Genomic DNA, 13,736 nt, shown 5'->3' with positions numbered 1-13,736 from the left:
TCTCCAGTCTAGCCTTACCACACTTAAACTCCTCTGTCAGACTAGTTACTGGGAGCTCCAGTATGTCTTTCCAAAACAAGGCTGCACCGCTTAAGCAGCATGGGACACCAAGCCATCTCCTAATCGATGAGTTAATCATCCTTTCAAGCTTCTCAACCTTTGTCAGAGGGACCTCATACACTGTCAGTGGCCACATTAGTCGTGGAAATAACCCAAATTGCATGCACCATAATCTCAGCTTTCCTGGGAGACCTGGTCTATGCTTGAAATGCCTTGGATCATATCTTGTCTCAATCCCTCAAACTGTGCTACATCACTGAGACTTGCGTCATACCACCTTCCCAGACTCTTCACTGGCTTCTCTATCACTGTGGGAATCACCTCCTCATTTCTTATCTACTACCTTTCCTTTAACAACTGAGATACTCCTAGACTTACTCGGCTTCACCTTCATCCTAGCCGACTGCAAGTTGCTGTGTAACTTATCCAGCAGTCTGCTAGTACATGGAGCAGTAGACGTCACAGTCGTCATGTCATCCATGCAGCTTTTCTCCACCTACCACCCATTTCTTTTTTTCTTTTTTTTCCACCACCCATTTCGAGGCCTTAATAATCACCTCCATTCATTCGTCATTGTGAAAGCTAGTGGAGTGATTGTACACCCTACCATGATGCCTACCTCCACCACGCCTCCTTGCTGCACATGCCCCATGATATCCCTGAGCCTGAGGGCAGCCTGTGCCTCCTTAACCGCGTCTCTCATGTTCCACTTCCTCCCTGTTTTAATCATGGGGACTGAGTAAGAGTCATCTCCAGTCTAGCCTTAGCACACTTAAACTCCTCTGTTAGACTAGTTACTGGGAGCTCCAGTATGCCTTTCCCATGCAAGGGTGCACTGCTTAAGCAGCATGGGACACCAAGTCATCTCCTAATTGATGAGTTAATCATCCTTTCATCATCCTTCAGGGGCTTCTCAACCTTTCAGAGGGACCTCATACACGGTCAGTGGCCACATTAGTGGGGGCAATAACCCAAATTACATGCACCATAATCTCAGCTTTCCTGGGAGCCCTGACTGGTCTCTTGAAATCCCTTGATTCATTTCTTGTCTCAATTCCTCAAACTGTGCTACATCGCTGAGACTTGCATCATACCACTTTCCCAGACTCTTCACTGGCTTGTCTAGCACTGTGGGAATCACCTCCTCATTTATGACAAATTTCCTCATCTACTATCTTTCCTTTAACAACTGAGATACTTCTAGAGTTACTCAGCTTCACCTTCATCCTAGCCCACTGCAAGTTGCTGTTTATCTTATCCAGCAGTCTGCTAGTACATGGAGCAGTTGACATCACAGTCCATGTAGGCCCTAATTGGGATGACATGATGACTGTGACATCGTTAAATTCAATTCTAGATTTCAAAGGGAGCCAATGAAGGGAAGCTAAAACTGGGGTAATATGATCTCTCTTGCTAATTCCTGTCAGTGCTCTTGTTATAAGGGTGGGTTTTACTCTGTTTTACTCTGCTTCCACTCCGCACCTCTTGCCCAGTGTCTCAGTGTCTTTGGAAAAGCAGTTTCCCCCATCCGGCTATCTGGCCTGCCTATTAACCAACCTGTGGGCCTGCTGCAGCAGCCGATTGGCTGGTGCAGCTATCAGTCAGAGGTTGCATTTTCTGCCTAAAATCATAATCAGCCATTTCTAACACATGCATGTAAACTTAAATCAAAGAAAATAACCACGACAATCATAACTAAAGAAACTCCAAAATATACATGAAAATAGATTAATAACAAAAGATGCAGATAACAAAATATGGCACATAATAGAAAACAAATATAAACAGCAGTAATGCATTAACATGACCCTCTTGCTGCAGCGTTTTGAATCAGTTGGAGGCTTTTTAAAGAGTATTTGGAGCCAGACAGTAACGAGTTACAATAATCCAGCCTGGAAGACACAAATGCATGAACTAGTTTTTCTGCATCACTCTGAGAAAGGATGTTCCTAATTTTGATGATATTATGAATGTGAAAGAAAGCAGTCCTGGTCACCTGCTTTATGTGAGAATTAAAGGACATATCCTGGTCAAATATAACACCAAGGTTTTTCACAGTAGTACTGGAGGCCAAGGTAATGCCATCCAACAAAAGCATGTGATTAGATAATGAATCTCTGACATGTTTAGAGCCAAATACAATGACTTCTGTTTTCTCAGAGTTCAAAAGTAGAAAATTACAGGTCATCCAAGCCTTTATGTCTTTAAGGCATGCTTGGAGTTTAACCAGCGGATTAGTTTCATCTGGTTTCATGGATAAATATAGCTGGGTATCATCTGTGTAGCAATGGAAGTTTATGCTGTGCTTTCTAATAATATTGCCTAAGGGAAGCATGTATAATGTGAATAATATTGGTCCTAGCACAGAACCCTGAGGAACTCCATAGTTTACTTTGGTATGTATAGAAGAATTGTTGTTTACATGGACAAACTGGAATCTGTCTGACAGATATGATTCAAACCAGTCTAGTGCAGTTCCTGTAATCTTGATCACACTTTCAAGTCTCTGTAGTAGAATATTGTGATCAATAGTGTCAAATGCAGCACTGAGATCTGGCAGGACAAGTATAGAGACAAGTCCATCGTCTAAAGCCATGAGGAGATCATTGGTAACTTTAACCAGAGCTGTTTCTGTACTATGATGAGCTCTAAAACCTGACTGAAACTCTTCAATTTATTGGGATCGGGTCTAAAAGGGGAAGTTGATGGTTTAGATGCTGTAATTATTAATTATTGACGGCACCTCAGGAACCTTTTTACTATATAGTCACTGATAGTGGGATCACACTCCTCATCCTCCCTGGGAAAGCCCACAGGGTTCTGGAAAGGAGGGTCTGATCGATAGTTGAACTTAAGATTGAGGAGTAACAATGCGGTTTCTGTCCTGGGCGTAGAACCATAGACCAGCTCTTTACCCTCGCTAGGGTGCTGGAGGGGTGATGGAAGTTTGCCGAACCAGTCCACATGTGTTTTGTGAATCTAGAGAAGGCTTACGACCATGTCCCTAGAGGCACCTGTGGGGGGATGCTCTGGGAGTTTGGAATGGTGCCCCCTTGCTAAAGGCCATACATTCCCTGGACCAAAGGAGCAAGAGTTCGGTGTAGTCGGCTGTAAGTCAGACTTGTTCCCGGTGAGGGTTGGACTCCTCCAAGGCAGCTTTTTGTCAAGAGTTCTGTCCACAACTTTTATGGACAGAAATTCTAGGAGCAGCCGGGTGGTGAAGGGCGTCGAGTTCAGTGATCAGAGGATGTCATCTCTGCTTTTTGCAGATGATGCGGTCCTCTTAGCTTCATTGAGCTACAACCTCCAGCTCTTAAGGGGGGCGGTTTGCAGCCGGGATGAAGATCAGCCCCTCCAAGTCTGAGGTCACGGTCTTCAGTTGGAAAAGGGTGGATTGCTCACTCCGGGTCGGGGATGAGGTCCTGCCTCAGTTGTAGAAGTTCAGGTATCTCGGGATCTTGTTCATAAGTGAGAGCAGAATGGAGCCCGAGATGGACAGATGGATCGGGTTGACGTGGCATCCCTGTTCACATCAAAGCCAAGTCGAGCCAAGCCGATAAAATAAAATTCCAGCTGGATTGCCAGGTTGAATGGCCCACGTTGTCCCTAGTTCTTTGCTCGATGTGAAATGGGCATTTGTTAGGAGTTGGCTTTAAGCTAACTGACATTATTAAAACAGATGATCATATTTAAAATGAGACAACCTTTTATGTTTTTGCTTTAAAATGACTGAAGTGATTGGTTGATGAATTGATTCATCGACATTTTGAGTTTGTTATGAAAAATAACAAAGTCTGATTGGAAGCAATAAAGTTCTGAATAAAAGATCTAATTTCTGTCATGAAATCACATCATTAAAAAATAAACGTGAAACTCTAATATTTCTTGTGTGTGTTTAGATGATAACACTGGACATACGATCATCAAGGGTGAGTGTTTTCCTCATAGATAAATGGATAGATATGAAATTCAGTTCTCTCCGGTTTCCTCCCACTCTCCAAGGCATGCTTATTAGGTTGATTGGTGATTCTAAACTGACTATAGGCGTGAGTGTGAATGGTGGTTTGTCTATGTGTTAGCCCTGAGATAGACTTACGACCTGTCCAGGGTGGACCCCACCTCTCATCTAATGACTGCTGGGATAGACTTTAGCAACCCCCACAACCCTAGTGAAAATGAGAAATGATGAGAGGTTATAGAAGATGCAAATGAGAAAATATCTAGCTAAGTTTCCAGTCCACTTAGAATGAGATGAAAGAGTCTGATGTCTAAGTGCTTGATATAACGTGTAATTGTTCCATTCAGATTACATACATACAAGGTTTTTGCTATTTGAGGAACATGTTTCAATTGTGTCTTCATTTACAGCTAAACCAGTGGATCCTGCTGCTCCTTCTACAGGTCAGTGTTTTATTTCTCTGTTACTGATTCAGTTGAATTATTTCATAAGTGATATTTTATTAATCCATTTACAGTCCTGTAAATGTCACGTGATGTGTCATGTGATGTTAGAACCACAGTTAGCTTAAAGCTAATTAACTGACTGAAGTGATTGGTTGATGAATTGATTCATCTACATATTTATTTTACTATAGAAAGAATAACAATAACATAAATAACTGATATTTCCTGTGTGTGTGTGTGTGTGTGTATGTGTGTGTGTGTGTGTGTGTGTGTGTTTAGATGATAACACTGGACAGACAATCATCAAAGGTGAGTGATTTCCTGTAGATACAGTAGATAGACAGACAGAGTCAGGAAACCTATAGAATCTAATAATATAACACATAGCTGATGATCTGTGAGACGGTTTGTGAGTATAACATGAATCATGGGCAGGTTGGTGGATTGTTCATCTAGGTAGGAGTGGATAACTGGAGGAGGACATGAAGACTGGGACAGATTGTAGTTTATGGAGCTCCACAGTTCTGATACACAGCACTCCAGACCAGAGACCCTCACAAGAAGATGGAGGGAGAGAGGGAGACACAGTGGTTAGTAAATTATAAGAGATAGAAAATAAAATGATAAGATATTAGAGGACAGGAGCCAGAGAAGAAAGAGGAGAGGACATGTCCTCAGTGCATCGTCCCCCTGCAGCCTCGGCCTATAGCAGCATCACTAAGGGATGGTTAAGTCCAGCCCTAACTATAAGCTTTTTCAAAAAGGAAAGTCTTAGTCCTGACCTTAAACGTAGAGACTGTGTCTGCCTCCCGAACCCAAACTGGGAGCTGGTTCCACAGGAGAGGAGCCTGATAGCTGAAGGCTCTACCTCCCATTCTACTTTTAGAAACTCTAGGAACCACAAGCAGACCTGCACTTAGAGATCGTAGTGATCTGTTGGGACAATATGGTTCTATGAGGTCTTTCAGATATGATGGAGCTAGGCCTTTCAGGGCCTTGTTTGTAAGGAGGAGGATTTTAAATTCAATTCTAGATTTTAAAGGGAGCCAATGAAGAGAAGCTAATACTGGAGTAATATGATCTCTGTTGCTAATTCCTGTCACTTATCATTTTGGTAATTCAGCCAGCTGTTCTGTCTCTAGGACTGGGCGATACTGGGAATCTTGGTATCAATCTGATACCAAGTAAATACTACGCTAGAATCGCCTGTACTGATACTTTCCTGGAAACATCATTATCATTGCGTAACTGAGTAATATTGCCTTTAATTAGTTGATTATGATAACATACAGGACCAATTTTTCAGCAAATAAACTGTTTTTCTTAACTAATTACAGTATAAAACAACTTAATAGTAAAAAATTTAAATAATTTCCCTTTTACTACACAATTGTTTTAGCATTCAGCTGAGTCAGCTGTTTGCAGCCCAGCACAAAAGGCAAAATAGAAGACAGGCTGATATCGTGTGTGTCTGAATTACCTGAATTTACCAGTATTCATGAGTACCTTGTTCTAACCTTCTTTAACCCTTCATAACCGAGCGGATCTTCAGCGATCTGTTAAAGTACGCGGTTTTTGAAATACCGTAACTCACAGTGGTTTGCAATGTTGACAAAATTGCGTACGATACAAACAATGTAACAAAAATATAAATATAACAATGTACACAACGCAACAACAACGGATAATAAAGTCAGCAATAGTAGTTAGTTGAGAAAATAAATAAACAAAAGCGACATTGTAATAATAAATATAAAAACTGCACACAGAGGGAAATGTTGGCTCTGCTTTTCGCGGATGATGCGGCCCTCTTAGCTTCATTTAACTATGACCTCCTCCAGCTCTTGCTGGGGAAGTTCGCAGCTGAGCGCGAAGCGGCCAGGATGAAGATGAGTACCTCCAAGTCTGAGGCCATGGTCCTCAGTCGAAAAGGGTGGAATGCTCACTTCGGGTCAGTGATGAGGTCCTGCCTCAAGTGAAGTTCAAGTATCTTGGGATCCAGAAGGATTGGAGCACCGTCTGCAGTGATACAGCCGATTAACTGGTCTGAGAGCTAAGCTGAAAGGAGAAACTCTCAATTTACTGTTCAATCGCTGTTCCAACCAGGGGCGCTGCTAGGGATTTTGGGCCCCATGAAAATAATTTTTACTGGGCCCCCAAACAGCCGGCCAGGACGCCGGCGAAAATTTGTGATGCTATTTTACATAAAACTATGCATTTTGATGGTATTTTTGACAATCATTTTCATATTTGTGAAAAAAGCAAAACATGACAGCTGACAGGTAGGTAAGCACTGAGGACTCTGAATACAATGGAATTCATTTAGATTCATTTACTTGCTGCAACACTGATAAACTCTAAATTAGGCTGAAAAATACAAAACTTAAAATATAAAATAAACTCTTCCGTGAAAATAATAGCAGTTATCATCTGTAGAGAACCAAATAAAATCTCAGCAAGTTGTAGTTGTGAAGTTGTTGTGTGCGTGTGTGGTAAACTGGACACTGCCTCTGATTGGCTTATCATGAAAGCTTACTCCACCTTAGCCAATCATCATGATTTATGCGGTTGTCTCGCCCCTCTCTCCTCTCCTCACAAAAGAAAAAAAACAGCTTTGCGGCTCCTGTGGCTGACCCCTAAATTCCACCGGGTCCGGGTCGCGTATCGGACGCGCTGCGTCATCGTGAGTAATACGCGCCCATTAAAGTCAATGTACCTCCACCTGCTCCGTAGTGCTCCGTTTCAGAAGCGTCCCAGAAGTGTGCCAAGCTCAACAGAGCAGATTGCATCAGGACAGGAAGTCCGACACAGAATCAACGTAAAACAATTCCGCCCCCTTTCAAAATAAAACACAATACGCCGTTCACGTAGCCTCACAACTTCCCATCAACATTACGTCATGGCCGAATTGAAGTGGAGCAGCATAAAATCATTTATGATACAACACATTCTTTTTATAAGGACAATACAAGAAAGGACGAAGGCTGGAATGTTATCCCGCAGTCTCGTTCACGTCTAGGATTATCGCATGATCTAGTGATATCGTGTGAATATGGCCGGCTCGCAAGCCAGCGCTATGCTGCCGTATCACGCCCGTGTCGCGCCAGGTGAGTCTTGACGCCGAGTGGAGGACGGACCAATTACGCGACGCTTGCGCAGCGCGACGCGGACGGACCCGGTCGATTTTCGGGGTGAGAGTCAAGTCGGACGACAACAGACAGCTTTAGTTTATAACGCGCCACGTTAAATTTTCAGTAATGGCAAAGGCGTTGTAACGATGGAAATAGTAATTAGTTGGATTACCCTACTGAAAAAAGTAACGCCGTTAGTAACTTTCACTAGTGCACACATTGAGTGATGGGAATAACGGCGTTAAAATAAACGCTGTAATTCCCATTACTCAGTGCATTTACATGCACATGAAAAAAACTAATTATTACCTTAATCGGAATATAACAGGAGGACTTAAGTGCATGTAAACACGTTACTCCGATTAAAATCGTAGTTCTCATTATCCGATTGAGACACACAGATAATGCGATTGAATCGAACTTTTCAATCGGATAATGCGTATGCGCATGCTCCACAAACGCTGCGCTGGCGGGTGACCCCGGAACAAAAACGTCCAAGAAGCTGATAGCAGAAGAAGAGAAGCGGAGCCGTCTGAGGGACAGCGCGGATCTTACCTGCATCAGAAGTAGCGCGAACATTACGTACAAGATTAAAAAAATGTACTATTATCCGAGTGGTTGTTACAAGGCATCATTTTGACAGAGGGGAGGTCAACTGATTGAATATGAACTGCTTGCTAAAACTTTGACTGCATTAATTATTTAACTAAAAAAGCTGTGAAATGTAAAAATCCTGAGTTTTATTCAGAAATGTGAGGTAACATGGGGAGAACAGTGAGCTAGCTTATAGACCATGGACAAACTTAATATTCTGTAACTTTCCACCACATGAACCACTAACAAACCCACATCGCTTTTTGAAGTATTGGGTGACATACTGTCGAGCCTTTGACACCTTCTCCTCCATTTTTTGTCAGTATTATAAATTTATTAGGGGCAACTAGAATCTTTCTCCTTTTTCCCACCTTTTCGGCGCACCTGGTTCCAACCCTTACCTATGGTCATGAAGTCTGAGTAATGACCCAAAGATCAAGATCACGGACACAAGCGACCGAAATGAGTTTCCTTCACAGTGGTTCCCAGAGGTTAGCGGAGCATGCTACATACAAAAGTGTGAAGAAGACACTGAACGCCCAGTTCATTGTCAAACATTCATATTTAGATAGTTTCTTTGTCAGACAGACTGACCTGTGTTGTATTTAGCTTTTGGTAAAAGAGATGATCTGTAAAGACATTTTTATTAATAATTCATTTTATTTTCTTCGCTGGAACCACAGGTCTCTGATCACAAACAACGGCCCTGGTGTTCCTGGTGAGTCTCAATGTTTTTTGTTTTTTCATAATCTAGATCAAACTGTATTTTAATGACATTTACCAAGGAAGAGACAAGAAAAATAGCTGATCTCCATGTTTTATTATTACTCTGCATATAAATAACTCTGATGTTCATTCCTGCAGAAAATGGCATTTAAATCAAGACCACTGAAGCTCTTGGAAAGAACAATAATAATAATATGTAATTACTGACTTGTAGTAATCATCTAGGGGAAAGCTGCCTTACTGAAGGTGTTTTTATACTACCATATTGAAAGGGACCTTCTTTATTCTTGAAATCTTGATCACTGTTTTTCTTTATTTTCATTTAAATTTTTTTTTTTCTCATTTTTTGGACTATGGCTTTACTTATCAGGGTTAAGGTTATACTCTCGGGAAATTTCAAGGGTTCGTACAATGCAAGAAATGTGTTGTACTTGCTGAAATGCTGATGTTATGTGAGATATTATATGATGACATGAATTGTGCAAAGATTTTTTATAATGTTTAACTCACATAAACACTGTAAAATGAATATTTGTGCATTTGTACATTTTTTGTATTTTTTTCAATTACACAATATGCGAGTGGCAGGGTTGCTGTTGCTCCTAGTAAATATCTGAGCAAATTTAAAATAAAACCAGAGATCTTCACAGCTCCAGATGATACAATCATTGTGAAAGACATTTTTTTTTTATTTCCTTGTTGTAGCGGGATGACGTTATTAAACATTTAAGTCTAATAACAGCACTCGTCAATAGGGGGCACCACTTACTGATGAACAGTACATGGAAAGAATTAATAAGTTAATATTGGATCAATACTAATTATTACTAATGAATCAATCTCATCAAATGGAACCTGACAATGCTGTTCTATTCCGGCAGACCAGAGGTAGAGAGAAGGTCCTGGGTCAGGAAGGAGCCAGGACCTTCTCTCTCTCTCCTCACTTCAATATCGTTTACGTCAATAGAGGGAAAATTGAATTCAGGTCAAAAGTTTTATTTACAAGATTAAACTGAGTGACACGGTCTCCGTCTATCGATCGCGCAGCACCTGTACATACACATATATCTAATAAATCTGAGTCCGAGTTTAGTTGTGTCCGATGTCTGATTTTTTTGATTTTTAAAAACACACTTTATTTACATTCTTAACATATTTACAGTATTTTCAATAAAGTGCTACTTTGTATGTTTTTGCATAAAAAATAAATTATCCAGTGAAAACTTGTGCAAAATTCAATTAATTTTCATTGACTGAACAAATGATGTTTTCATAGCACCAACGCTGCTCAAAAGTATCTAAATCTCCAATGTGTTTATAAAATCTATACATGAGCCATAGTCTGGCCCTGATGTTGCAGAGCCAGACTGACCTGGCTTCCTGTCCCTCTCTGTTCTCTATGCGTTTTTTTCTGCTAACGTAAATTGCCATTTTTGCTTCTCCTGACAGAAAGTTTAGCAGCAGCCACTTTTCTCTGTTTGTCTTTTTATAGCCAGCACCCATGATAAAAACCTTCTCGGAGAAACTTACACCAAAACGACTAAAAACCAATGTTAAAAGAGTGAAGAACTCTGTGAGTCTCTTACACTCAATAAAAACATGGTAGATAGTCTCGCGTACGTGGCAAAAAGGACACTTGTAACTAACAGCAGAATTAAGAACAGAAATAAAAGCATTGGAGGCAATGGCACCATGTAAAATCCTCCACTGGAGGTCCGCAGTCCGTTTTTTAAGGGGAGGTTTGTATGAAACATTCCACTGTGGCCGGTCTGTTGCTCAGTCCATTCCTGTTGATACCCTTGACACAATTGGAGTAGAAAGTTTTTGAGTCAGCTCGGTGTAACGTCAGTTTATTTTCATTGATGACGGTAAGTAAGGGGCCGGTCGAGTCTCCTAGTCCTGGGGTCAGGTAGATTTCTGGAAAGGGGTCTGTGGAGTCTGGGACAGCCTTTCCTTGGTTATGGTCCATCAGGAGGCTCCTTTCTCTTCCAGACAGCCTTTGCCTCCAGAGCTCCAAAAACGTTTTAGCAACCCGGACTGAGCACAGTCCCAGCAGAGACCCCAGGGCCACAGCATCGCTCAGCGCCGGCCCCACCGCATCCACCAGCTGCTGCAGGCACAGGGTCTTGCTCCTGCACAGCGCCACCGTCAGGCCGGGTGTGGCGCTGTTGCTGACGTCCAGCCTGGCTCTGTGTATCAGTGGCTCCTTCAACAACCAGTGCAGAGAGTCAGACTTTTGGCACCTTTTTTGATTAAAAAGGACCCAGGATTTAAAAACACCCTGATAAAACAGAGGCAACCCACTTAACTTTAAAAAATTTTAAATAAGTTAAAAACAGAGCAGCATCCAGTCCCAAGTTATTTGCACGTCTGAGAATGCAGCTGGCCACATCCCTCCAAACTAGATCTGCCGAGCCTGTTAAATACCTTTGTATAAATTGCAGTCTAAGTGTAGCAGTTCGGCTGGCCAGGTGGATGAGGCCCTGTCCCCCCTCCTCTCTGGTTAAAAACAACACCCCCTGTGGCACCCAATGGAGACCGTCCCAAAAAAAAAATCTACTATTTTTTGTTGTAGTTTTTTTTAGTAAGTCTGATGGGGAGTCTATACATGTTAATCGGTGCCAGAGTTGGGATGACACAAGGTTGTTTAAAACCAGGACCCTACCTCTAAAAGACATTTGAGGGAGCAGCCATTTCCATTTTTCAAGGTTTCCCTCAATCTTTTCAGTAACGTTCTCCCAGTTCTTCTGTACCATGTTTTTATTCTCCAGAAAAACTCCCAGGTATTTAAAACCATCTCTTTTCCACACTAGTTTCTGGGGAAGAACCGGGAGACCATCGTGCCACTTGCCGACAGCAAGATCTTCATTTTTCATCCAGTTTACCCTCGCTGCCGACACAATATTAAACTTATTGACAATGTTTGTTAGCTTGTCTGCATCCCTCTGGCTTCTAATGAAAACCAACACATTGTCTGCATAAGCTGACAAAACAATATTCCCCTTAAAACCAGGTAAAACCAGTCCTTGAATGCAGGAGCGTATTTTGCTCAGGAGGGGTTCTAGGGAGAGTGCATAGAGCATCTCCAACAGTGCACCTTTGTCGGACCCCTCTACACACTCTAAAAGGAGCACACAGATCACCATTTAACTTCAGCACACTCTCAACCCCACTGTACAACACCTTGATCTTAGCTATGAACCCTGCGCTGAAGAGAGAGACCTAGAGTAACAACAGAGACAGAGCGCCGGCCTCGATAAAGCTGCTATTAATCAGCGAAATAAAAAGTTCATTCAGCAGGTATACACACGCCCACGGCAACCCAACTCAGCTCCCCTCATCCCCCCACTACTGCACTCCCCCACCACCGGTTTCCCTGTTCATGTCTGAATACGTGCAAACAGCGCTGTCCCGTCAACCGTTGAGGGCTGACGTGCCCATGAGAACTTCACCTGCTTCTGTTGAAAACAGCACCCCCCCAAAATAAAAATGTGTATTTAAACAAACAATACCTGTCTGCAGTCATTTATTATAATGTTATAACAATATTGTAATACACAATAACGCTATGGTTGTAATCTACAACCGGGTCACATGAACTTTGTCTAATGTTTTTTAAACAGCACGAAGTATCCTCCCAGCCAGCGTGTCCATGTGGGGTCCATAAGGGTTAAGTGGGCTGCAGATAAGGGTCCCAAGTGGGTTTGTCCGCAGCTCAAGTACATATTACTAGACCCTACATGTTTCCTTCCGCTTGATGTATGTATCTATGACAGAAGTTTGTTTATCTTGTTTCTCCTGCTCTTCTTTTCTCTCTATCTTCTCTGTTTCTAAACGGCTGGCCTTCGGCAGATGGGTCCCTCCATATGAGCTGGGTTCTGCTCAAGGTTTCTTCCTGTTAAAAGGGAGTTTTTCCTTGCCACCGTCGCCCTCAGGCTGCTCTGGAGGTTGCAGGCTGGTTTTTGTGAAGCATCTTGAGACGATTTGTATTGTTATTGGCACTATATAAATAAAACTGAATTGAATTGAATTGAAAGTAGGTTCTGACCAGGTTTCAGGTGGGGCCCAACTTGCCTCATATCTTTGCCCACATGGGCACGAAGGGGGACAGACTGGACCGTAAATGGGGCCCAACAAATAATTTGCCCTTTTTATGCCTAAGCCCACTTAGCCCACTTACATCTCTTATGGGGCTCATACAGCCAGCCCACATTGGTTTCACAAGCGGGGCCCATGTACCTCAGACCACATGGGACCTGCAAAATTTACCCAGTTCAACCCCATGCCCACACAGTGCCCACATAGCCCATATTTAACCCTCGTGGGCCCCACGTGGACCTGCTGGCTGGGCTCTGGTATAGCTGGTGAGGGCTTCATCCTACAGCAAGATAATGACCCACAACTCTAGTCCAAGCTCTACCAGAACTACCTCAGGATAAAAACAAGATGAAATGCTTGAAAACAAGGAGTGGACCATGTCTCCATGGCCCGGTCTCTAGACTTTAACCCCATAGAGCGGGTTTGTGATGAACTGGACAGAAGAGTGAAAGCAAAGCTCCCTACAAGTGACACACATTTCTGGAAACTTCTGCAACAAAATTGGGAAGAACTCCAAAGATGGTTACTTTGATGAGTCGCAAATATAAGATAGATTTTGGGTTATTTATTGATTCCATGATTATTATTATTATTATTATTATTATTATTATTTTAACTTCAGTTGTTTATTTGGTCTATGCTATTATTAAAATGAGACATTAAACTGCAGAAATATTGGAGTGTTATAAAACTTTTGACCAGTAGTGTGTGTATGTGTGTAAG

The 13,736-nt window shown here is 42.2% G+C and overlaps 4 protein-coding genes across 10 annotated transcripts in view; 2 read left to right on the top strand and 2 right to left on the bottom strand.

The window, feature by feature from the left end:
* Window positions 1-13,736, top strand: part of LOC125019928 (H-2 class I histocompatibility antigen, Q10 alpha chain-like) — a 333,056-nt gene that overhangs the window by 172,822 nt on the left and 146,498 nt on the right. Inside the window, exons 9-13 of one of the 5 annotated variants that reach the window (XM_047605071.1) lie at window positions 3,960-3,989; window positions 4,429-4,461; window positions 4,744-4,773; window positions 8,873-8,907; window positions 9,054-9,580. The exons of 2 other annotated variants lie outside the window; for them this stretch is intronic. In XM_047605071.1, the coding sequence (XP_047461027.1) occupies window positions 3,960-3,989; window positions 4,429-4,461; window positions 4,744-4,773; window positions 8,873-8,880 (101 nt within the window). In that variant the 3' untranslated portion in view covers window positions 8,881-8,907; window positions 9,054-9,580. Of the gene's footprint in view, window positions 1-3,959; window positions 3,990-4,428; window positions 4,462-4,743; window positions 4,774-4,920; window positions 4,961-8,872; window positions 8,908-9,053; window positions 9,581-13,736 lie in introns of those variants that run through there. 2 more of the 5 variants (XM_047605072.1, XM_047605070.1) reach the window with 2 other exon arrangements.
* Window positions 1-13,736, top strand: part of LOC125019922 — a 293,290-nt gene that overhangs the window by 169,761 nt on the left and 109,793 nt on the right. The window lies entirely within an intron of this gene.
* The window catches only part of LOC125019923, a 268,060-nt gene that overhangs the window by 220,204 nt on the left and 34,120 nt on the right, over window positions 1-13,736 (bottom strand). The gene's annotated exons all lie outside the window — the stretch shown is intronic.
* LOC125019934 (H-2 class I histocompatibility antigen, Q10 alpha chain-like) overlaps window positions 1-13,736 on the bottom strand; it is a 91,020-nt gene that overhangs the window by 52,310 nt on the left and 24,974 nt on the right. The window lies entirely within an intron of this gene.

The sequence above is a fragment of the Mugil cephalus genome, chromosome 14 (genome assembly GCF_022458985.1).
Source record: "Mugil cephalus isolate CIBA_MC_2020 chromosome 14, CIBA_Mcephalus_1.1, whole genome shotgun sequence".
NCBI lineage: Eukaryota > Metazoa > Chordata > Actinopteri > Mugiliformes > Mugilidae > Mugil > Mugil cephalus.
Note: the sequence above shows the minus strand (reverse complement) of the source record. Positions and strands in the feature narration are given on the sequence as shown.